The sequence below is a fragment of the Canis lupus genome, chromosome 30 (genome assembly GCF_048164855.1).
Source record: "Canis lupus baileyi chromosome 30, mCanLup2.hap1, whole genome shotgun sequence".
In the NCBI taxonomy this organism is placed as follows: domain Eukaryota; kingdom Metazoa; phylum Chordata; class Mammalia; order Carnivora; family Canidae; genus Canis; species Canis lupus.
The window spans coordinates 42979193-43002629 of record NC_132867.1 but is presented as its reverse complement, the minus strand read 5'-3'; the positions used below and the strand labels follow the sequence as shown (position 1 = coordinate 43002629).

The 23437-nt window shown below is 48.1% G+C and overlaps 1 protein-coding gene across 3 annotated transcripts in view; it reads left to right on the top strand.

Moving 5' to 3' along the window:
- MCM3AP (minichromosome maintenance complex component 3 associated protein) overlaps nt 1–20686 on the top strand; it is a 53622-nt gene extending 32936 nt beyond the window's left edge. For all 3 annotated transcript variants that reach the window (XM_072807265.1, XM_072807263.1, XM_072807264.1), the window contains 12 exons: nt 730–927; nt 1514–1582; nt 1663–1797; nt 5669–5822; nt 10713–10971; nt 11162–11259; nt 11891–12281; nt 13552–13809; nt 14278–14407; nt 15950–16156; nt 19192–19342; nt 20397–20686. In XM_072807265.1, coding sequence (XP_072663366.1) covers nt 730–927; nt 1514–1582; nt 1663–1797; nt 5669–5822; nt 10713–10971; nt 11162–11259; nt 11891–12281; nt 13552–13809; nt 14278–14407; nt 15950–16156; nt 19192–19342; nt 20397–20555 — 2209 coding nt within the window. In that variant the 3' untranslated portion in view covers nt 20556–20686. The remainder of the gene's footprint in view (nt 1–729; nt 928–1513; nt 1583–1662; nt 1798–5668; nt 5823–10712; nt 10972–11161; nt 11260–11890; nt 12282–13551; nt 13810–14277; nt 14408–15949; nt 16157–19191; nt 19343–20396) is intronic.
- Nucleotides 20687–23437: the final 2751 nt, after the last annotated feature.

The window sequence follows — 23437 nt, the reverse complement described above, 5'->3', positions numbered from 1 at the left end:
AGCCTGCTTCTCTTTCTGCCCATGTCTCTGCCTCTCTCTGCGTCTCTCATGAATAAATAAATAAAATATTTTTAAAAATTAAAAATAAATATAAATAAAAAATTAAGTAGTTTTAGGTTTATATATAGTAATATAACCTTATAGAAAAGGAGGAAAATAATGAACATAAACTTAGCACGTCTCTGCTCTGTGCTAGCCTTTACTGCATTTGAGGTCAGGTGGAGGCCAAACCACCACAGCATACTGGACTCTTCCAGGTGTCAGTGGCACCATACATGACCTGCCTAGTTCTCAGGGGGGAGACTTTCACGTGGCTTTTCTTTTTAGCTGTGACAGAGTGCTGCAGTGACTGTCTTTTTACAAACATTCCACACGGGTACACACGTACCTGGAGATAATTCCTATCAGTGGTATTTGCTGGGTCAGAGTGTGTATGTATCTTAGGTTTGTATCCATATTGCCAAATTGGTGTCCAAAGGTTGTTCAGCTTTGGTGCTTCCCTGGTTTTGTTGTTCACCACCACTCAACTGTTACCATGCCTTTCCTGTGCCTGAGTATTAATTTTAATTCTGATTCATTTTTCAGTTTGAGGACTGTTGCTGAAAAAGACTTACACATATTCCCAGGAAGTGTGCTGCCCTGTGTTTTAGCGCTGGACTGCATTTTTGCATTTGTCTCTATCAGTAAACTTCAGTATACGCAGGGGTGACATATTGGTGTATCTTCCAGGTGGAGAGAAGCCGTGGCGGCCCGGAAGAAACTTAGGCGCCAGATGCGGGCCTTCCCAGCGGCCCCCTGCTGTGTGGATATCAACGACCGGCTGAGGACCTTGGTGCCCAGTGCGGAGTGTCCCATTGCTGAGGAGAACCTGGCCAAGGGCCTTCTGGACTTGGGCCATGCAGGGAGAGTGGGCATCTCCTGCACCAGGTCAGCACTCAGCCTGCCATGGCTGCCCGATGTGCCCGTGCCCCACCCGGCTTTATGGGGAGCGTGGAATAATGTGTGCATTTGGAGGGAAGATGGGTAGAATCAGAGAAAGTGAAGACAGATGCAGGATTTTGTTCTGGAAGTTTGTCTTCCCCTCCAGTTCCGACGTGTGACACGTTCTACATGCCTTGATTTCGTGTGCCTTTTCTACTTCACACACTCAGGGCCTGGTACTGGAATCTTACTTAGAATCACCTGTTTGTTTTCTGGTCTTTGTGGATTTACGCTGTCCATATCCGTTGGTAGAGGTTCTGTCCCTGTGGAAGTGTTGTAGAGGGCGGAATTTTGTCTGTGTACTGCTCATCTCCCATGGCTCATACATGATAGATAAGTGCTTGATATTTGTTTAATGAATGAGTCTGCTGACTAATCAGTTTCTTTATCAGAAAAAGTTCTCTTAGTCTCCTAAGCATCTCCATCAGGAGACTCCACTAACCAGTTATTTTCCACTCAGAACAGCAGGAATTTATCAGGTTCCTTGCTCGGGCACTGAGCTGGCCTCACGCACTGTGTCCTTTCTTCATAGGTTACGGTGGCTCAGAAGTCAGACAGCACACCAGATGAAGGTTCAGCACTTCTACAAGCAACTGCTGAGGTCTGCTGTGCCCCGGTGTGCGTGCTTCTCCTGCCTGGGGCTTGTGCCCTGGCTCACCCCCTGTGCTCTGTCCCTTCCAGTGACGCGGCATGGGTGCCCCTGGACCTGCCGTCCCTCGTGGCCAAGCATCTCCCTGGGAGGCGGGAGCGTGTATTTTGGAAGCTGGTGCTGGTGTTGCCTGATGGAGAAGAGCAGGGCCCAGGGAGCCCTGGCAGGTCAGGAAAGGGTTCCCTCTTTGGGCTGTGAGGTTGAGAAAGTGACGTCTGGAGGCAGAGTGACTTCTGAAAGCATCAGGCGTCAGGGACTTGTGGCCTGTTCTGTTTGTGGCTTGAAGTTGACACTTTAGATTTTTAAAATTTTTATTCTGTAAACGGGATAATAGTTTATGTGCAAAAGCATTTAAGAGTTGATGCTCATCTAAAGCTATGCTGAGGTGTATTGATTAGAGCCCACTTCATTCAGATTCTTGGGGAAGACCATTTATAGTGTGTTTGCTGTAGTCCCCTTCCCTTTTTTTTTTTTTTAAGAAAAACTGGCATTTTTTAAAAAAGAAATTCAAGAAATTGACATGGCATTATTTTCTATAATCAAACTGCTTCCAGAAATCACTTTTTTAAAAAATTTAATTAATTTATTTTTTTTTAGATTTTATTTATTTATTCATGAGAGACACAGAGAGAGAGGCAGAGACAGGCAGAGGGAGGAGCAAGCTCCATGCAGGGAGCCTGATGTGGGACTTGATCCAGGACTCCAGCATCACGCCCTTGGCTGAAGGCAGATGCTCAACCGCTGAGCCACCCAGGCGTCCCTTAAAAATTTCTTTAAATTTAGTTTGCCAACATACAGTATGATAACCAGTGCTCACCCCATCAAGTGCCCTCCTCAGTGCCTGTCAGCCAGCTACCCCATCCCCCCACCTTCTGCAACCCTTTGTTTGCTTCCCAGAGTTAGGAGTCTTTCATTTTGTCTCCCTCTAATTTTTCCCACTCACTTCCCCTCCTTTCCCTTATAATCCCTTTCACTATTTCCTCTAGTCCCCGTATGAGGGAGGCCGTGTGATAATGTCTCTCCCTGGCTGACTCGCCTCCCTCGGCATCACGCCCTCCGGCTCCCCCCATGTCCGTGTAAATGGCGAGATCTCCCCCCTCTGATGGCCGAGTGACACCCAGGGTGCGCAGGGACCACGTCTTCCTCCAGCATGTGTCCGTGGACATCGAGGCTCCTCCCGCAGCGCGGCCCCCTTGGAGACGGCCCCTGGGAACGCGGGGTGCAGGTGCCCCTGCAGCTCACCGCCTCTGGGCTGCGGGGTCAGTACCCAGCAGTGCAATTGCCGGTCGGAGGGCAGCTCCGTGTCCGACTCCTCGAGGCCCCCTGCCCGTCCAACTCCTCGAGGTCCCCACGGTGGCTCCCCCCGCCCCCCCGCCTGCGTTCCCACAGCAGCAGAGAGGCTCCCCTTTCTCCACATCCTCCCCACACCTGTTGCCTCCTGACGGTGGCCGTCCTGACGGGGTGGGGGTCCTACGTGGATTTGGTGTGTGTCTCCCTGATGCCGAGGGACGTGGAGCATCTTTCCGCGTGTCTGGGGTCCCGTGTGGGTCTCCTCTGGAGATATGTTTGCTCACATCTTCTGCCCATTTCTTTTTTTTTTTTTTTTTTTTAATTTTTTATTTATTTATGATAGGCACACAGTGAGAGAGAGAGAGAGGCAGAGACATAGGCAGAGGGAGAAGCAGGCTCCATGCACCGGAAGCCCGACGTGGGATTCGATCCCGGGTCTCCAGGATCGCGCCCTGGGCCAAAGGCAGGCGCCAAACCGCTGCGCCACCCAGGGATCCCCTTCTGCCCATTTCTTGACTGGATTGTTCATTTCCTGGGTGTTGTTTGATAAGTTCTTTATAGATCCTGGATACGAGCCCTTTATCTGATATGTGATTTGCACATATCTTCTCCCGTTCTGTAAGTTTTTAGTTTTGTGGACTGCTTCCTTTGCTGTGCAGAAGCTTTTTTATCTTAAGTCCCAATAGTTCATTTTTGCTTTTGTTTCCCTTGCCTTCATGGATGTATCTTGGAAGAAGTTACTGTGGCCAAGTTCAAAAAGGGTGTTGCCTGTGTTCTCCCCTAGGATTTTGATGGAATCCTGTCTCACATTTAGATCTTTCATCCATTTTGAGTTTATCTTTGTGTCTGGTGTAAGAGATTGGTCCAGTTTCATTCTCATGCATGTGGCTGCCCAATTTCCCCAGCACCATTTATTGAAGAGACTGTCCTTTTTCCAGTGGAGAGTCTTTTCTGCTTTGTCGAAGATGAGTTGACCGTAGAGTTGAGGGCCCATTCCTGGATTCTCTATTCTGTTCCATTGATCTGTGTATCTCTTTTTTTTTTTTAATTGATTTTTATTTATTTATGATAGTCACACAGAGAGAGAGAGAGAGAGGAAGAGACACAGGCAGAGGGAGAAGCAGGCTCCATGCACCGGGAGCCCGATGTGGGACTCGATCCTGGGTCTCCAGGATCGCGCCCTGGGCCAAAGGCAGGCACTAAACCGCTGCGCCACCCAGGGATCCCTGTGTGTCTCTTTTTATGTCAGTACCACACTGTCTTGATGATCACAGCTTTGTAGTCCAGAAAACACTTTAAAGCAGAACATGTTACTTTTCTTTTTTAACAACTTTATTGACAATGTAATTTACATGATACATTTCACCCATCTAAAGTTGGTTTCACTGTTTTTTCATATTCACAGAGTGGTACAACTATCAGCACTAATTCTGGAACATGTTTTACCTACAAAGAAATCCCGTATCCATCAGCAGTTACTCATCATTCCTCCCTGTCATTAGTTCCCAGAAACCACTACTGTCTCTATCTTCTATGTGTTTTCCTATATGAACGGAGTCCTACTATGTGTAGACCTATGACTGGCACCTTTCACTCAGCCATCCTGTTTTCTGGGTTTCATCTTGTAGCAGTATCAGCCCTTCATTCTTTATTTGTGGCTGAATAATATTCCATTGTATGAATATAGCACAGTTTATTTATCTTTCGTCAGTTGATGGGCATCTGGGTTGTTTCCGCTCTCTGGTTATGATGAATAATGCTGCTCTGAGCATTCATGTGTATGTGTTTGTGTGGACAGATGTTTGCAGTTCTGTTTGTTACATACCTAGGAGTGGAATTGCTAGGTTGTGAGGTAACTTTATGTTTAAAAGTCCTTGAAGAATTGCCCGACTGTTTTCCACAGTAGCTGCACCCATTTTCCATTCCTGTTAGCAGTGTTCAAGGGTACTAAGTTCTCTGAATACATTCCTTCTTTAGCAGTTACTATTGAAACACATGCAAGCTAAAGAAAAGGTCATCCAGTTTGTAAGACATCTGAGCAAAGAGGAGAGTTGCAGTATTTTAAAAGTATTTAAATCATGATTCATTTCTTAGAACAAAACAGCTGTGTTCTGATTTGCTAAATAAGTTTATTCTCTAAGAAATGTACATCCCAATAATCTTCAAGAGCTCCGGCATGAAATTTGATTCTGTAGAGTGTGTATGTAGTTGATCCTTGATTAACATGGGGTTTAGGGAAGTCCATCACAGTTGATATCTGTCAACCCACATCTGTATGGTAGTTCCCTGCCTAAGTTTTCCTAAAAATCTTTATAGGTTACATTTAGAATTAAAATCTTGGGATCCCTGGGTGGCTCAGCGGTTTAGTGCCGCCTTTGGCCTAGGGTGTGATCCTGGAGACCTGGGATCGAGTCCCACATCAGGCTCCCTGCATGGAGCCTGCTTCTCTTCCTGTGTCTCTGCTTCTCTCTGTGTCTCTCATGTTTTTTTTTTTTTAAATTAATTAATTAATTAATTTATTTGTGATAGACATAGAGAGAGAGAGGCAGAGACACAGGAGGAGGGAGAAGCAGGCTTCATGCCGGGAGCCCGACATGGGACTCGATCCCGTGACTCCAGGATCGCGCCCCGGGCCAAAGGCAGGCGCTAAACCGCTGAGCCACCCAGAGATCCCCATCATGTTTAAATAAATAAATAAAACCTTTTTAAAAAAATCTTTTTTTAATTGTTATTTTCTTTTATTCACAGAATTTTAGCAAACTGGTTACAAGTCAAGTTCATGGGAGGTGACGGCTCCATGGATGACACAGGCAGTGAGCCTGGGGGGATTCAGACACTCGCTCTATTTCATGCGCTCAGCAGCATAGGGGATCAGACTGTTGCTGTCAACGTCTGCATAAAGGTGGGTAAGAATCACGTGTGTTTGCTTCTGTGATTTTCTTATTTTGCTCACTGCCAGACATTATTAGAATCCTATAAGTGCCTGTTTTTCTGTTTTGATAACTATTTATTTCCTAAATGTAAAAGTAATGTATGTGTGAAAGTACAGAAATACAAGGAAATATAGAGGAAGCATAAAGATGATAGGTATCTATGCTGTCACTATTCAGAGGTGACGGTCATGGTTTGGTTCACCAACTGGACAGTGAGTTTGTTGTTCCTCTTGACTTTATTCTTAAGTCTTTTTTTTTTTCTTTTAAAGATTTTATTATTCATGAGAGACAGAGAGAGAGAGAGGCGGAGACACAGGCAGAGGGAGAAGCAGGCTCCCTGCAGGGAGCCCAGTGCAGGACTTGATCCCGGGACCCCAGGGTCACGCCCTGGGCCAAAGGCAGACACTCAACCACTGAGGCGCCCAGGCATCCCAATTCTTTTGTCTTTTAATCAAAGTAATACTTAAATGTAGTTTAAAAGTCAGATAACATCTTACAATTTATAATGAGACAGCAGCCCTTGCCTGCCCCTCTCCTAGCTCCTATCCCCAGCTCATGAGTGGGTGAATCCAACCATGAGCCCTGTAAGCTCTGCGCTGCATCCTGGGGGCTTTGTTCACCTGGATGTGCTCAGTGATCAGAGAATCTACATCTCAGCCCTTACATTCAGCATTACTCTCCGCATTTTCAAGCACGTGAAGTACCACGCTTCTTGGGCCACTGACCCTGGTCCAGCCCAACTGTTTGTCCTGGGCACACCTGCCAGCTCCATCATCACAGCAAGGAAACGGCACACACTGCTGCTGCAAAGTGACATCTTTCACATACTTGGTGGCTTTTCGGATTTGCATATCCTTGATGGCCTGGGCAGTTTCACACGTGTCCTTAATGTGAACACAAAGATTTGAACCTCTTGATTTGCATGATTTTGTAGGGTTTTCTGGGTCAAGTGAGTCGTGAACCATTTTCAGAGGTCACCTTAGGCTGCTTAGGGGCCAGGGCTTAATTTCTGTTGTATTTCCAAATCACATACTTACGCTGCTATTTCTCAACTTAGCTACTTTAGATGTTTTCTACTGATTTCACATTAAAATATATCTATTGTTATACAACAAATTGCCCCCAGACTTAGCAACTTAAAATAGCAAACATTTATTATTTATAGTTTCTGTGGGTCAGAAGTGTAGGTGTGGTTTAGTTGGGTCCTGTAGCTCAGGGTTTCTCACAAGGTGGGATCATGATGTAAGCAAAGCTCTGGTCTCATCTCAAAACTTGACTGAGGAAAGATCCATTTTCCATCTTCCTCTTGTGGTTGTTGGCAGGATTCATATCCTTGCCAGCTGTGGCTGGGGCCTCTCGCTAAGGCAGCTGCCTGCCATCAGCAGAATAAGACAGTCTCTTTAATCTAATCTTAGAGGCAACATCCTATCACTTTTTTCTGATTCTGCCTTTTTAAAATTTTAGTTTAATTTAAATTTAATTTAATTTGTAATTTATTTTTTATTTATTTATTTTTTTTAAGATTGATTGATTGATTTATGATAGAGAGGGGGGCGGGGACAGAGACACAGGCAGAGGGAGAAGCAGGCTCCATGCTGGGAGCCCGACGTGGGACTCGATCCCGGGACTCCAGGATCGCGCCCTGGGCCAAAGGCAGGCGCGAAACCGCTGAGCCACCCAGGGATCCCCATAATTTGCTGTAATTTATTTGAGAGAGAGAGAGAGAGAGGGAGAGAGCAAGCAGGCAGAGGGAGAAGCAGATTCACTGCTAAGCAAGGAGCCCGACATGGGGCTTGATCCCAAGACCCCGAGATCATGAGCTGAAGTCAGATGTTTCATCAACTGAGCCACCCAGGCGCACCTCCCATTTATTTCCATTTATTTTTTATTTTACTGATTCTGTCTGTTACAAACGAGTCAGGGCAGGGGATTGTTGAAGGGCATGGGCACTGGGAGCTGGGATCCTGGGGGCTGTCTTCGTGGCTGCACCCCATGCTGGGTGAGGAATGAACTCTCATATCCTGGTTCTACCCAGCCTTCCCCAAATTCCAGGGCAGCTACATCATCACTTTGTCTTACCTCAGAGAGTGGGGTCACATCTTATTGGCTGTGTGACTGCTGTTTGCCCCAGTCACAAGTGTTCTGTGACTACATCTCTTATTTATTTATTTTTTTTGCAAGTAATAGTTGCCTTATTTTCTCACTTACATAATTTTTTCTATGTCTCTTATTAATTTTTACCCAAATGTGCTAGTGTGTGGACTGTATATAACTTTGTAGGAAAAAAAAAAAAAACTTTGTAGGGTTTTCCAGATGCTCGGTCACTTCACCTTATCCCTTCCTTTGACAAAGGAGTCTTCTAACTCCCGTCTGGGCTGACCGCCACTCGGGTCTCTGTACCAGTTACGTGGTCCTGTTCCCCCCCTGCTGACTGTGACCTTGGGCAAGTGCCTTGTGTATGAGTGCTCTTAGGGGCCCTCTTTTTTTTTTTTTTTGTCTTTAATACTTCATGTTGTTTATATGTTTAATAACATCCATAGGGTCTCTGCTCGCTGAGCTTTCCTGATTTTCACTTTGTTCATTTCCTCCCCTTTCCATAGTTTTTGCTTTGTTTGTTTTGGTTTTTAATCAGTCTTGGGCTGGCTTGTACCTGTTGGAGAGAGCCTCTCTCCTTCAGAAGTCACACTGCATTCCTCACCATTCACTCCGGTATGCATTTCACAAGTATTTACTGAGTGACTTCTCGTGTCTCAAGCAGTATTCCAGGTACGGAGATATAGCAGAAGGCAACAGAGATCCATCCCCGTTCTCAGGAGCTAATGTCCCAGTGGTAGAAGGAAGCCATGGGGTGGGGGGGAGTGTCAAGCACGCCTCCTCCCTGGTTTATATCCCAAATTACAACTGTCATCCTCCCCTCTCCCTCTCCTGCTTGCTTGTATCTGTTTTATGTTATTTTGTGTTATTTTACTTACGTATTTATTTCATCATGACAAGTGCACTCCTTACCCCATCACCTCTTTCACCACCCTCCGCTCTGGTGACCATGAGTTTGTTCTCTGCAGTTAAGAGTCTGTTTGTTGGTTTGTCTCTCTTTTTTTTTCCCCCCTTTGCTCATTTGTTTTGTAAATTCCACATGTGAATGAGACCTTATGATCTCTCTCCTACTGAAGAGCATAGAGGCTCCTGCGGCTCCGAGAAGTTAGGATAAATTGCCCCAGGCCACACAGCACAGGGTGCCCCTGTGGGTGAAGTGAGCTGTTAGGTCCCACCTGACTCCTACAAGTGCTTACCCGGGCTTGCCGTTGACAGCAGCAGCTGTTTTTTGTTTCCTGTTTGGTGGGATGCATCTTCCAGTTTCTTCCAAAGAAACGATCTGTGGGAATAGAGTTTCCTTGCCCCCAGACTCTCTCAACGTGTGTTAACCTTCACGTGTGCTTTGTGGTTTAACTAGGTTTATAGAAGTGTGGGTTGAAAGGTTTTTCCTTCCAGTTTTGCTCCATCCAGAGTTGCTGTTGAGATGTTTGAGGCGATTCTTGTTCTTTTCTCTGTGGCCTGGTTCTGTTTTTCTTTAGAAGGCTGCTCTGTTTCTGGGGTTCTGAAAATCCACTGAGGCCTGCCTGCTGCTGACTCTGTGCGCTCCCTCGCGGGACGTTGTTGCGTCGTGGTGCCACATGGGCTCCTCCTCTTTCTGTGCTCTGCTGAGCTCCCTCGAGACACATGGTAGATCTCCTCACTTAATCCTCTGAGCTTCTTATCCTTTCTATCCTAGTTTTTGTCTTGTTTTTAAATATTGTGCTCTGGGAGAATCATTGATTTTTATATTCCAGATGGTCTATTGAGTTTTCTGTCCTGTGGATATCGTTTGATTTCCTCGTTCTCATCCTTATTTGAGTTTATCACATCATCTGATGACTATTTTTGGATGCATCATCAGAGGAAATTAGGATTTTTGAGGTCTGAGTTTTCTTATGCCCCATGCGTTATCTGTTTCCTTTGGATTTCCTCTTCTCTGTTATTCTAGTCTCTCTCTCACATTAGAGGCTCTCCTCAGACATGTTCTCTGAGGCTGCCTGTACCTGAATGAGGCCCTTAAAGGCTGCTCATAAGCTGTGTGCTTGGGTGGGGTGGGTACAGAGTAACTGAACAGCAAGCCCACCTTTTGGGGGAGCTACCTTCAGATGTCAGGGTCGATGAGTCTCTTGCACTGTTTGGTTTCTTTGGAAAGGATTCATCTTGGCTCTTCCTCTTGGGACATGTAGGGTGTGGCCAGTGCTAAGTGCCTGCATCTTCTCAGCATAGGACGCCTGCAGGGGGCAGATTGTACTTAGAGACCGCCTGTAGGTGGGCAGGTGACCTGGAGGGCACTGCTCTGTGCGTGACTTGGCCATGTGGTCCCGAACCTTGCCTCTGGCTCTTGGTGCTTCTGGGTCTGAGTGTTCAGAGCTTTTGCAGGCTCAGCAGGCCTGGTGCCTCCCGAACCTACATCTCTAGGTCTTCAGGTCTAGCTTCCTCTGCTTTCTTAATGCAGTGGTTCCTGTCTCCATGATGCTTTCTGGAAACTGGTCAGAATCCCTTGTTTGCTGCTGGTTTGCCTTTATGCCGTCGTCTTGGGCTTACCTGGCTTGTTTGTATTTTGGGCTTACCTATTTTTATACCTGTTTAAGGGTGATTGTTAAGATTAACCTCTTCAAACACAGTTCCTGTAGAGGCTGAATTATCTGTTGACCTGGCTGTTTCTTGCACTCATTTGCAGCCTCATGGAGGGAGGGCAGCCTAGAGAGCCATGAGCATTTGGTTGCCCTTGTTCTGCTGGTTGGTCCCTTGGTGTGTCCCTCCTGATGGCCTACATGTTGCTGCAGGTGGCTCACGGTGCTCTCAGCGACTGCGCCCTCGATGCTGTGGAGACGCAGAAGGAGCTCCTGGGCGCCAGTGGGCTCATGCTGCTGCTTCCCCCCAAAGTGGAGAGCGAGGACATGGCGGAGGAGGACGTGTACTGGCTGTCTGCGTTGCTGCAGCTGAAGCAGCTCCTCCAGGCCAAGCCCTTCCAGCCTGCGCTTCCCCTTGTGGTCCTTGTACCTAGCCCAGGAGGGGACACCATGGACAAGGAAGTGGAAGATGGTTTGTGAAGGCCTTTTGTTGATGAACCAGCATATTTAATAAATGGGTCAAGCCCCTGGTCTCAGGAAGTGCTGGCGGTGGGGCGGTGGGGGGGCTGAGGGGCAGCGATACCTGGGCGGGGGGAGGTGTGTTAGTCTGTCTGCACGCTGAAGCAGAAGACAGGTCACCTCCGCTTGTTTTTCTGTCGAAGGTCTGATGCTGCAGGATTTGGTCTCAGCTAAGCTGATTTCAGATTATACCGTTATTGAGATCCCTGATTCCATTAACGATTTACAAGGCACAACTAAGGTAAGGCTTCCTCGTTTCTAAAGGCCCGGTAAGGTCGTTCAGTTGTCCCCTTTTGTTCTGTCTTGAATGTGGTATGTATTACTGCTTGGATTTTTAACTTTTATGTTTTGACAGACAGCTTTCAAAAAATAAAAGCAGAAATCAGAATAAGATAAAATCTGCCCGTGGTCTTGCTGTCTGCAACCAGTTAAATTGTTCATGCACATTTCTCTAGAGGTTTTGTTGTAACTGTTAGTTTAGGGAAAGCAGTGCTGGTGTTACAGTGAAAGCAACTGCAGGGAGAAGATGTGGGGTGGGGGAGCAGTGGGCGTGCAGGAGATGCAGGTCCCCCTGAGCACGGGGAGGCCGAGCTTTCCTCCTGGGTACGCCAAGACCGTGCTCAGGACTGGTTTCCGTCGGGGCTGAGCACTTGCAGCGCTGACCTGCAGGCCATAGTCCTGGGTTAGGATGGGACCTGGAACCCCTCTGCGGGCCCTTAGAGCCTGCACTCAGCTGCAGGGGACGCTTCTGCCTGCTTCCAGGTGTGGTTGACGAGCTGGTGCTCCCTGTGGCACCTGCCGTGGCAGCTGTGGGAGGGGCCCTTTCAGGAAACAGGATGGATTGTCCACCGCACCTCTTCTCTGTGTCTCAGGTTTCATGGGCCGTGCAGTGGCTTGTCTCCCACTGCCCCTGTTCCCTCGACCTTTGCTGCCAGACGCTCATTCAGTATGTGGAAGATGGCATTGGCCGTGAGTTCAGTGGGCGGTTTTTCCACGACAGAAGGGAGCGGCGGCAGGGTGGCCTGATGTCGCAGGAGCCCGGAGCCATCATCGAGCTGTTCAACAGCGTGCTGCACTTCCTGGCCTCCCTGGTGTCCTCTGAACAGCTGTGTGACCTGTCCTGGCCTGTGACCGAGTTCGCTGAGGCCGGGGGCAGCCGGCTGCTTCCTCACCTTCACTGGAACACCCCGGAGCACCTGGCCTGGCTGAGGCAGGCTGTGCTCAGCTTCCAGCTTCCGCAGATGGACCTCCCTCCCCCGGGGGGTACGTGCCCATGCTGAGGGGTCCTGGCTGGGGAGGAAGGAGGGGCAGCCAGGCTCCTGTTCCCTTTCTTACTGTACTGACAGTCTGGCAGGTACTGGGCACCGTGTGAGGTTGGTATGTCCTCCCTCCTTGTCCCCACACTGGACCTGCTTGCACCTGCCTTTTGGGTCAGGCGTCAGACAGGGCTGGGGGTCTGTGTAGGGCTGTTGGCTCTTCACCACCCGTACAGCAGTCTGCGGGTGTCCGCATAGCCGAGGAAGGAGGTGGCGAGTGATGTTGGGAGGGACACTCAACCCAAGGCCTGTAGTTTTTGAATAGAAGCAGGTTCTGTCCTGCCTTTGCCACAGGGTGTGGGGGCCCAGGGCAAGGGGACCATGCAGCCCCACCTACACTGCTGGCTCTGCTGGTGCCATGACAGTGCTGCTTAGCACCAGTGTTCCTTCCTCTGGTGGTGCCCAGATGACACTGCGTTGATGAGCACTGTAGGTCCCCTGGGGCTGGGCAAGGAGGTCATCCCTTCCATTGCTGACTCTGCTAGGAGGGAATGTGAGGGGTATGCTACTTACGGGGCACTGCATGTGGTCGTGGCAGGGCCACTCTCTTCTGGGCCTTTGTGGAACAGAGGCCTCAGGTGCCCTTCTGGACTTCGGGGTGTGGCTGTCAGGAGGTCCAGCAGTTGCTTGTTCCTGCAGAAACCCAGAGGGAAGCAGATCACACAGCTGTGAGCTAGGGCAGGGTTCCGCAAGAGAAGCCCAGAGCTGCCCGGTTGGCTGCTCAAAATACAGATTTCTGGGGCAACCACAGGGCTGTATGGTCAGAGCCTCTAGGGTGGACTCTGTTGTATGTTTTGTCCAGGGCGACTGCCTGGGCAAGCTCTTCCTGGGATGTGGTCTCTCCCTCAACAGCTCCAGTTCTCTTGTATTTAAATTCAGAAGCAAACTTCTCAAATTCACGGTTGTCTTTCTCTCTCTCTCTCTGTCTCTCTCTCTCTTTTTAAGATTTTATAATTTATTTGAAAGAGAGCGAGTGATAGAGATTGTGCGCAAGTGGGGGAGTGGGGGCAGAGGGAGAAGCAGAGAGCCGGGAGCCTGACTCCGGGGCTCGATTCCAGGATCCTGAGATCATGACCTGAGCCAAAGGCAGATGCCTGAGTCATCTAGGCGCCCTCACATTTGTATTTTTCTAAGAAAATGTAGAATGAGAACATTCTGTGTAGTGCCTGCGTACACTTTGGCCAAACCTGGTAACTGTGGAGATGCTTTCTTTCCAGCGCCCTGGCTTCCCATGTGCTCCATGGTCATCCAGTATGCCTCGCAGATCCCCAGCTCTCGCCAGACGCAGCCTGTCCTACAGTCCCAGGTGGAAAACCTGCTCTGCAGAACCTACCGCAGATGGAGGAGCAAGAGCCATCCCCTGGATCAGGGATCAGGGCCCTCGGTTGCCGAGATCCCATGGGATGATGTCATCTCTCTGTGCATCAACCACAAGCTGAGGGACTGGACACCCCCCAGGCTTCCCGTCACATCAGGTAGTTAGTCCTCGGTGCTAGGGTCACCTCCTAGGAGACTGACCTCGTCTAGTTTCAGCAAAGAAAGGTGTTTACTTGATGTTTGTTTCTTTTTCTGTGGGGTCGCGGCCTTCCTTTCCATAGGACTCCCCGCGTCAGGCCAGTGACTTCCAGGAGATTGTAACCATCGGGAGGAGCAAGGAATGTTCCAGGAGAACCTGGACCTCCTCCCTGACATGGTTCCCTTGGCTGGCTCTAAGTTAGATTTTGGTGACTCCGAGCAGTCATAATGACCATAAGCCTGTGTGAACCTTAAATGACCTACGGGCACTGGGACATGTTTGGTCGAGCATGGGAGTCACACAGTTGTGTGACTTTGATTAATTAGTAGGGTTTGTCCTTAAGTCAGTGTCTGTAAACAGATTTCAAGTGGTCACTTGTTGCTCTTTTGATATTCTTTTCTCATTTGTTTTTGTGTTGTAATTTCAGAGGCTCTGAGTGAAGATGGTCAGATATGTGTATATTTTTTTAAAAACCATTTGAAAAGATATGACATTCCTTTGTCGTGGGAACAAGCCAGAATGCAGACACAGAAGGAGCTACATCTGAGTCAGGAGCGGTGAGATCCATGTCTGTTGTGTCTTTCTGTCTTGACAGCTGGCAGAGCAAACTGAGTGATTCTCCTCCAGAACACATAAACAGAATGTGAATGTTCTACACACGGAATCTAGCCCACTGTGTGTATTCCGACAAATACTCGAGGACTAGATCCTTCTCATGCAGGCATCTCATTTAGCAGACAGACCTGACTGAAATCATAACAGAGCCAGCAGAGGGTAGATAGAAGAAAGCTGACGTCTCATCTGACTTACGAACCTGGCTTGAAAGTACTGAATAAAACGTGTTAGCACATGTAATCTGGTAATACATAAAAAAAAAACTCACAGGGTTTATCCCAGGATAAACCACATCAACAGAAATCTAATCTCATGTAATTTGCTGTCATAGCAGAAAAACAGTGATCATTTCAGTGTTTAAATGCTTTTCTTAAAATTTATACCCTCCCACCCCAATTTATACTCATTCCTAATACAATTTCTTATTAAACTTGGGTAAAAAATATCTTTAGCTTGATAAGGTTTTCTACTATAAAGGTACCCCCCCCAAAAAAATTCCTTCTTACTAAGATGTTAGAAACACTGACGTCAGAACCAGCCTGAGCTGCTCTGATGTCACCCAGTCACTGTCGTCCTGAGATGCTGCCCAGTGCAGGGACACCGATAAGATGGCTTAAATATTGAAAGGTGGTAGGAACTGTCATTTCCAGTCAGTAAAACAGTCAGTTCAAGAAAATGAACGGTTACATCCTTAGAACTATCGAGGGTTCAGCAAGCGGATCAGACCGATGGGCCGGTGGCAGGCGCACATCATCACTCGGAGCAGCAAACCCCTAACCTACAGACATTAACCGACCCAGGAAAGGCACTAACTCCCTGTGAGGGGGGCTCTCAGGGCCTTGAAGGTACAGAGAAAACCTGAGTACGTGAGAGGCCAGCTAGCTCTGTGGAAGGGAAGATGCAGTGCTGGGAGGATGTCGGTTCTCAAACTGTCCAGTCAGGGCGTTTCTAACCCAAGACCCAAAAGGATTTATCCCCCTGGTCTTGACGAGTTAAATCTCAGATTCATCAGGATGAGAAAATGTGCAGCAGTTGTTGAGAAAACTTTGAATAACGCGGAGGGTGTGCTGTGCGCAACATCAGAGCATAGAGCAAAGTTGCAGCAAATAGGTCAGAAGTCCAGAAACAGCCACACGTGCCGAAGGTCCAGGATTGGCCCGGTTAGAAGAAACAGTAGATGCCTTTTCTCCCGCTGTTCGTGACTGTTACTTACACATGGATTTAAAAGCTAAATGTAAAAGTAAGAACCTTGCCAATATGAAGGGAGACTAGAGACCTTGCTGATAGCCCTGGGATGGGAAACAAAACTCCTAGGACACAGGCTCTGTGCGCCGGCTGCCCGCCCTCTGTGCCCGAGCCTGACCCTCAGGGAATCCGGAACTAGGCGAGGTCTGGGACTCTGTGTCTACACCCCCACTCCTGATGCTGGAGGAACCCTTCTCCCTCTTTCCTGACTGTAATCATTTCAAAACATGTACTTACAGTTTGGGGATAAAGTCTTATCATCCTGCTGCAAACACGTTTCCTGCTCCATTACTGCATGTGCACCAGAAAGGGAAGAGGAGTGTGGAGCGTGGCCCGGAGGGACGGGTTCCCAGCACGCAGGATCTGATGCGCGGAGCCTCTGCCCAGGAGCTCCTGGCCCAGTGCCTGTCCCGGAGTCTGCTGCTGGAGAAGGAGGAGAGCAAGAGGTGAGGTCCATTCCCTTCGGCGCACTGTACCCTTTAGGCTGCTTCCTGCTGGGTTGGCAAAGAGCACAGTGACGTGCCTTGCTCAAGAGAGAAGTCTAAGCTCTTTGAAGGCAGAGGCAGTGCCTCAGTATGTCTTAAACTGTTCCATTATTTGAAATCCGTTTCCTTTACTGTTCATTACTGAGGGTCAGTCCTAAGATTTCTGGCAGGAAGGAAGTGGCCGGCTGGCTGCTGGCGTGTCTTCAGCGGGTGGTGAGCGCTCAGCATGTGGCGGACACCAGGTCTGCCCTTGGCAAGCCCTCGGGGGCCGGTGTGTCGTCCCACACGGTAGACCCTCCTCTGCATCTCCCACCTCCCTTGCTCTTGGTTTCACCAAGAGCACCAGGAGGAGGGCCGTTTACGAGGTGGTCCGACCCCACCCCCAGCCCCCAGCAGCCTCCCTGGGTCTAGCTTATCGCCAAGAGCAGATGGGCAGCGCCTCGCACCCACTCAGGACACTGAGCGGCCCTCCCTGTTGTGTCTCCTTCCTCCCCGCCACCCCCCAGCACCCAGACCACGGACCATCCCCTTGACTGTAAACTCCTTAGACACGTGGTCCTCGCTTCTGTCCTCTTTTGAGTCTCTCCTGACCTCCGTGGCTGTATCCGCTCTGGTCGGGGTCACTGCATCCTGCACAGTGCTGAGCTGATCATGAACCCTTGTCCCCAGCCTTTGTTCCTTCCACAGCTTTGTTCTCTTCTTCCTGGTTCTTCCTCACCCCCCACACCCTCACCTATCCTCTGTGTCATCTGCATCCCCACTCCCCAGTGATAGCGTCTATTTTCATGGATTCTTTTTTTTTAAGATTTTATTTATTTATTGAGAAAGAGAGAGGCAGAGGGAGGGAGAGAAGCAGACTCCCCACTGAGCAGGGAGCCCGATGTAGGACTTGATCCCATGACCTGAGCCGAAGACAGTTGCTTCACTGACTGAGCCACCCAGGTGCCCCCATGGGTTCCCCCCCCATGGATTTTTAACTAACATCAGTGTTCTGACGACTCCAAGTTTATATCTCAGCCCCTGAGTTCTCTGAAGTCCAGATTTGAATATCCAGCTGGTCTCTTGAAATCTTCATTAGTCATTTATAGGATGCCTGATAGCCCTCTAAAGCTAACACCCCGCATCTAATTCCCAGTATTCCCCCAATCAGCTCCTCTGTTGATGGTCTTCTCAGTCGATGGGGCTTTGCCCTTCCAGTTGCCCAAGCTAAATGTCATAGAATTATCCCTCTACATCCAGTTCATCTGTAAATCCTATTCTTTCTATTAAGGTTATATTCGGAATTGGACTACTTTTTGCAGTGGGCTGTGGTCTAGGCAGACCCAGTATGAGCCTTTCAGGTGTTTCTCCTTAGCTAGCAACCTTCCAGGGACTCCTTTCCAATCAAAGCCAAAATCTTTTCGAGGTGTGCAGGCCCCACATGATCCGTACCCATTTCCTTTCTGACCTCTCTGCTCCTTGGGCAGTGCGGCCAGGCCTTTGTGTTTGCTTCTCCTTTTGCCTGGAACCCTCAGCTACCCTCCTTTTAAAAAATTAATTAATTAATTATATTTTTAAAAGATTTTATTTATTCATGAGAGACAGAGAGAGAGAGGCAGAGACACAGGCCGAGGGAGAAGTAGGCTCCAAGCAGGGAGCCTGACGTGGGAGTCAATCCCGGATCCCCAGGATCATACCCTGGGCTGAAGGCGGTGCTAAACCACTGAGGCTGCCCCTCAGCTACCCTCCTGAAGTCCCCACAGCTCACCTCGCACTTACGTCCAGTCTCTGCTCAGATGTCTACTTCTCAGTGAGGCCCTCCTTGCCTGCTTTGTCTTTTTCACCCTCAGACCACATTTCCGTTTCCTTGTGTTCCTGTCTGTCTCCTCTCACTAAAAGGTTTACAGCTGGGCCGTGGGTTTTCTTAGAGCACTATATCCCTGGTACCTAGAATGGTGCCTAGTGTTGGTGGGGGCTTGATAAATATGTGTTGGAAGAGTGAGCGGATGTGTTGTGATTTCCAAAGTAGATTTTCCTAGATCTCTATTATTTAAGCAATTAGAGCAGATGGTTTTTTTCATGAAAAGACAAGGGTATGGAGTGAACAGCTCTGAAGTGTGTTAGGTGGCAGTGGGATATTATTTTGAGTTAATTTTTTAAAGATTATTTATTTATCCATGAGAGACGCACAGAGAGAGGTGGAGACACAGGCAGAGGGAGAAGCAGGCTCCCTGCAGGGAGCCCGATGTGGGACTCGATCCCGAGACCCCGAGATCAATGCCCTGAGCCAAAGGCAGATGCTCAACCACTGAGCCCCCCAGGCGCCCCTATTTTGAGTTAATTTTAAACTATAAGCAGCAATCCATACATATGGATAATCATCAAGAGATAAGAATTAACTGGGGCACCTGGGTGGCAAGGTTGCCTAGGCATTGATTCTTGATTCTGGCTCAGGTCGTAATCTCAGGCTTATGGGACCAAGCCCTGCGTCGGGCTCTTTGTTTGGTGTGGAGTTGGCTTCAGAGTCTCTTTCCTTTTCCCTCTGTCCCTCCTACTTGTGCACTCTCTAAAATAAATAAGTACATCTTAAAAAAGAGATAAGAATTACTTTTAAACACCAAAATAAGGCAGAGAAAATAAAACCAAATGAGAGAAATACGAATAATGTTAAGTAACATGCAAAAGCAGTTTGTGAATAAATGCCGCTCTTTCCATTAAATCTAACTTGGGTTTATAAATTAAAGAGAAGATTAAAATTTTTTTAAGAGTATGGTTCTGCTTCTCAGTTAATGTTATAACTTCATTCTATCTTTAGTAAAAAAGCAAAGCTTTAAGAAATTAGAAGTAGGGCCACCTGGCTGTCTCAGTCATGAAACGTGTGATTCTTGATCCTGGGGTTGTAAATTCAAGTCCCATGTTAGGTATAGAGGTTACTTAAAAATAAAATCTTTTTTAAAAATAAAAAATTTGTATTGGAGAAAAGTGAATGCTTTCTTCCTCATTCTCAAATGCTTTAGGTTTGACGATCAGCTTCAGCAGTGGTTGTCTGCAGACTCGGGAGCATTTATGGATTCGATGTCCCTTCCTCTCTACCTTCCTCAGACTCTGGTGTCTCTGCCTCAGAGTATTGACCCTGTGATGAAGACAGTGACCCCTGCTAGCCCTCAGGTGGGAGGAGAATATATTTGGCACTTGAGTTAGAATTCAAGACTGAGAGAACGGCTGGGAAAAGTAACGTCTCTGTTCATCGTATGGTGTCATGATGACCAATAAGTTATTAGGTTAAATTAGGTATTTTCTTAAATGTAATCTGTCAGTGTTACAGATGCCCAGCTAATCTGAGTTTCTGCTTGAGAAATGGAGAGTGGAATGACAACATGCTTAAGCACTGAACACAACCCATAGCCGTGTGCTGGCATGCAGTGAGGGCATTGAGAATGACAAAGGTGGTGACTGACGGTGGCTTCTGTTTGTGCACATAATGCCCAAGCCTTGGCATCACCCCGTCTTCTTTTCTGGGATTAACTTTCCCTGAGGAAAATTAATGAACGAGGGCGGTAAGGTCACAGATGGCAGGGGCTCACTCAGGAGTGGCCCAGGTCTTTCTACCTCACCATCCTCATTCAGCGGTGAAGGAAGCAAAAATTGAGTGATCATCATAGATGCATGTTGCCGGACAGGTAGAAAGTATGCGCCTGGGCTGGTGTAGGAAGCCCCTCAGTAGGGGAGAAAAGCAAATTAAGATGACGCACTATGTATGTTTACCAGTTTGGCAGATACTTTAAAAGTATTTGTACACTTTGACCTAATGGTTCTGCCCTGAAGAAACTATTATATATATAACAAAAATTAATGTTTTGTTGTTGACGCCTGTGGTGTTAATCATATTGCATAACAAGTGGAAACTATGCAAAGATGAGAGTCTGGTTAAGCGATTTCACATCATATGATGGAATAGCTCAGAGCCCTTCACAGTGATATTTGTAAAAATGATGCTGGAAGTTGTTGATGATACAGTCTGAAGGAACGTTCTGTGCTCAGGGGACACCAGCCGTAAATGTACGTGCAGGAAGAGGCTGGAAGGATGTAAGATGCCAAGAGGCGTCTGGGTTTGTTGAGCCCAGTAGGCCCCCGATGAAGTTTGCTTACTGTCCTTAAGGAAAATATATTTGGGTTTAAGGATTTCCTAAAACTATTTTTACATTCTTTTTTATTTAAATAGAACAAAAGGAGAGGAGAGCAGCTGCAGTTGTCAGAGGCAACAGGCACTTCTGTAAGCGAACGGCTGAAGCACTTGGAGAGGCTGATGCAGAGTTCAAGGGAGGAGGAAGTTGCCTCTGAGCTGCATCTCTCTGCACTGCTGGACATGGTGGACATCTGAGCTGCCAGACCTGAGAGCGGGAAGGTCTCCAAAAGATGTCTGCTTTTACTCACAATGATGTTATTCAGATGCTTGACGCACTGTTGGAAATGTGATGATTAATCATGCAAATAAACTATTTGAATGTCTCATTAGGCCTTTCCCAGTTTTCAGAGTGAAAGGCTCTTTTCTCCTGGGTGGTGTCTTTTTTGTTTTTAAGATCTTATTTATTCATGAGAGACACAGAGAGAGAGGCAGAGATGCAGGCAGCGGGGAGATTCCCCGCCGAGCAGGGAGCCCGAGGAGGGACTCCATCCCAGCACCCTGGGGTCACGACGCCCTGGCCGAAGGCAGACACCCAGCCACTGAGCCACCCAGGTGCCCTCGGGGTAGTGTCTTTGCTACTCTTGTTTCATCTCCACAGCCCGTCATCCAGCAACCTGTGCACTGAGGGAGTTTGCAGCGTACGTTGCTGTGTGTCCCAGGGAAGTTGCAGTCAGCGATGTGCCAGACGTCAGGATGCAGGGACAGAGGAGGCACAGGAGCCATGCTCACCAGGCCCACCTAGCTCACCTCTGCGAGCCAAGAATCTGAGGGTGCACATGGGGCATCTCTGCACTGGAAGCAAGGGGAGGATGTGACACAGCTGAGAGCATAGGATGAAAACCTGGAGGTGCCAGCTTGGTAGTGCTGCCAAGTGAGGGCACAGGCCAGCCCAGAGAGCCTTGCTGCCTTGTTCTGAGTGCTATGGGAATCCATTGTTTGAGGATACTAGCAGAAAAGTGACTTGGTCACTTTTTTTTTCTTTTTTTAAGATTTTCTGTATTTATTCATGAGACGGAGGCAGAGACACAGAGGGAGAAGCAGGCTCCCTGTGGGGAGCCCGACGTGGGACTTGATCCTGGGACCCCGTGACCATGCCCTGAGCCAAAGGCAGGCACTCAACCACTGAGCCACCCAAGTGTCCTGGTCACATATTCTTTTAAAAATGTTCTATGGAGGAGGTCAGCAAGACAAGGCAGGAATTTTAAAGGGGGAGCCGTAGCTGTGTAGGTGAACAAGGAAGGGCATGACCCTGAGTTTGCTGCAGCTGGTGTGAGGGAAGGATACATCTGAGCTAGCTACAGAAAGATGCCTTGTTTTTTTCATTTACGTGTTCTTCTATATTCCTATTACTGCTTTACCCAAAACTTCCTGCCCTAAGCGTAAAACTGCTTCTCACACGATCTTTTTCATCAGGTAATTTGCTAGTTCCACTTTCTTACGGAGATGATAACCCACTGGGAAACACCCATTTTTCTGCTGCAGCGTGGACATTTCCTGGGTTCTTAGTCCTGTATTTTCCTCTTGCTTTGTTTGCTTTCTCATTTTGATGGAGCCCATTATTCTAAGAGCCTCTGAGCCTACATATCTTGACTATATTTCTACCCTTAAATTTGATTCATTTGAATGGAAATAGAATTTTAGGTGGATGATCATTCTACTGTTTTCATTTTTTGTTGCTGGAAGTTTTACAAATCGTCTCCATCCCTGGTGTTCTTAAATTTCTCAACAACCTGCTTGAGGCGTTGGTTTCCGTCCATTACTCGCCTACATTGTGCTCAGCACCTCGTAGTGCTTTTTCCCCAATAGTTCCTGCCGTATGACCCGCTACCCCAAGCACACATCATAGCTTACACTTGGGAAGGCTTCAGCCGGGCAGCTTTCTCTTGGGATCTCTCAGACCCTTGCAGTCAGGTGTTGGCAGCAGACTGCAGGCCCCTGAAGGCTTGACTAGGCCGGATGTCCAAGACCAGTTTACTCACCTGGCCGGCAGGTGACATTGCACTGTTGGCTGGGCAGTCTGCTGGGGCTTCCAACCTGAGTGGCCACTATGTAACCTTACCGTGTGGCCTGAATTCTTCACAGCCAGGTGGCCTCAGGGTAGTGAAACTTCCTACGGGGAATCTCAGGGCTCCAAGGGCACGTGCCCCAGGGAGCAAAACGCAAGCCCAGCTTTGGAACTCACGTGGGAGAACTGTCACAGCGTTGCATGACCAGCCTCTGTCTACAGATGGCAGAGATGGGACCCAGGTCATTCTGTACAAGAGCCTGTGACATGGGAAGTGTTGCAGGAATGTTTTGTGGTTTTTTTTTTGTTTTGAGAGGAGAGAGAATCCTCAGCCGACTCCACACCTAGCACAGAGCCTGACGTCGGGCTCGATCTCCCAACCCTGAGATCATGAGAGCCGAAATCAATGGTAGGACGCTCAACCAACCAGGCCGTCTCAGCAGCCCAGCAGGAATCCTTAGAAAACAATCTGGCCTGCCAGTTTGGAGACAGAGAAGCAGGCTCCATGCGGGGAGCCCGATGTGGGACTCGATCCCGGGACCCCAGGATCATGCCCTGGGCCAAAGGCAAGCACTCAACTGCTGAACCACAGGCATCCCTATTTTTTATTTCTTATATTGTTATATTTTACCTTCCTATTCTAGTGACTTTTAAAATCTGTTGCCATATTTTTTATTCCTGAGACTCTTTGTTTTTTTTTATTTTATTTTTATTTATTTATGATAGTCACACACATAGAGAGGCGATCCCGGATCTCCAGGACCGAGCCCTGGGTCGAAGGCAGGCGCTAAACTGCTGCGCCACTCAGGGATCCCTCTTTGTTGTTTTTTTTAATGAATCCTATTCATTCATTTATTCAGTATATACTTTTGGAGTGTTTACTGTGTGCTAGGCATCATTCCTGGTGCTGGGGAAATGGCAACAAGCAAATTTCAGCCGTCACGTGGCTTATATCTTAGTAGGGACACAGGCAATGAAGATAAGTAGGCGAGTTGGTGTGCTAATTGGCGGTAAGCAACGAGGAAGAGGAGAGCTGGGATGGAAAACGTCAGGTGTTCTTGTTTCACAAGTG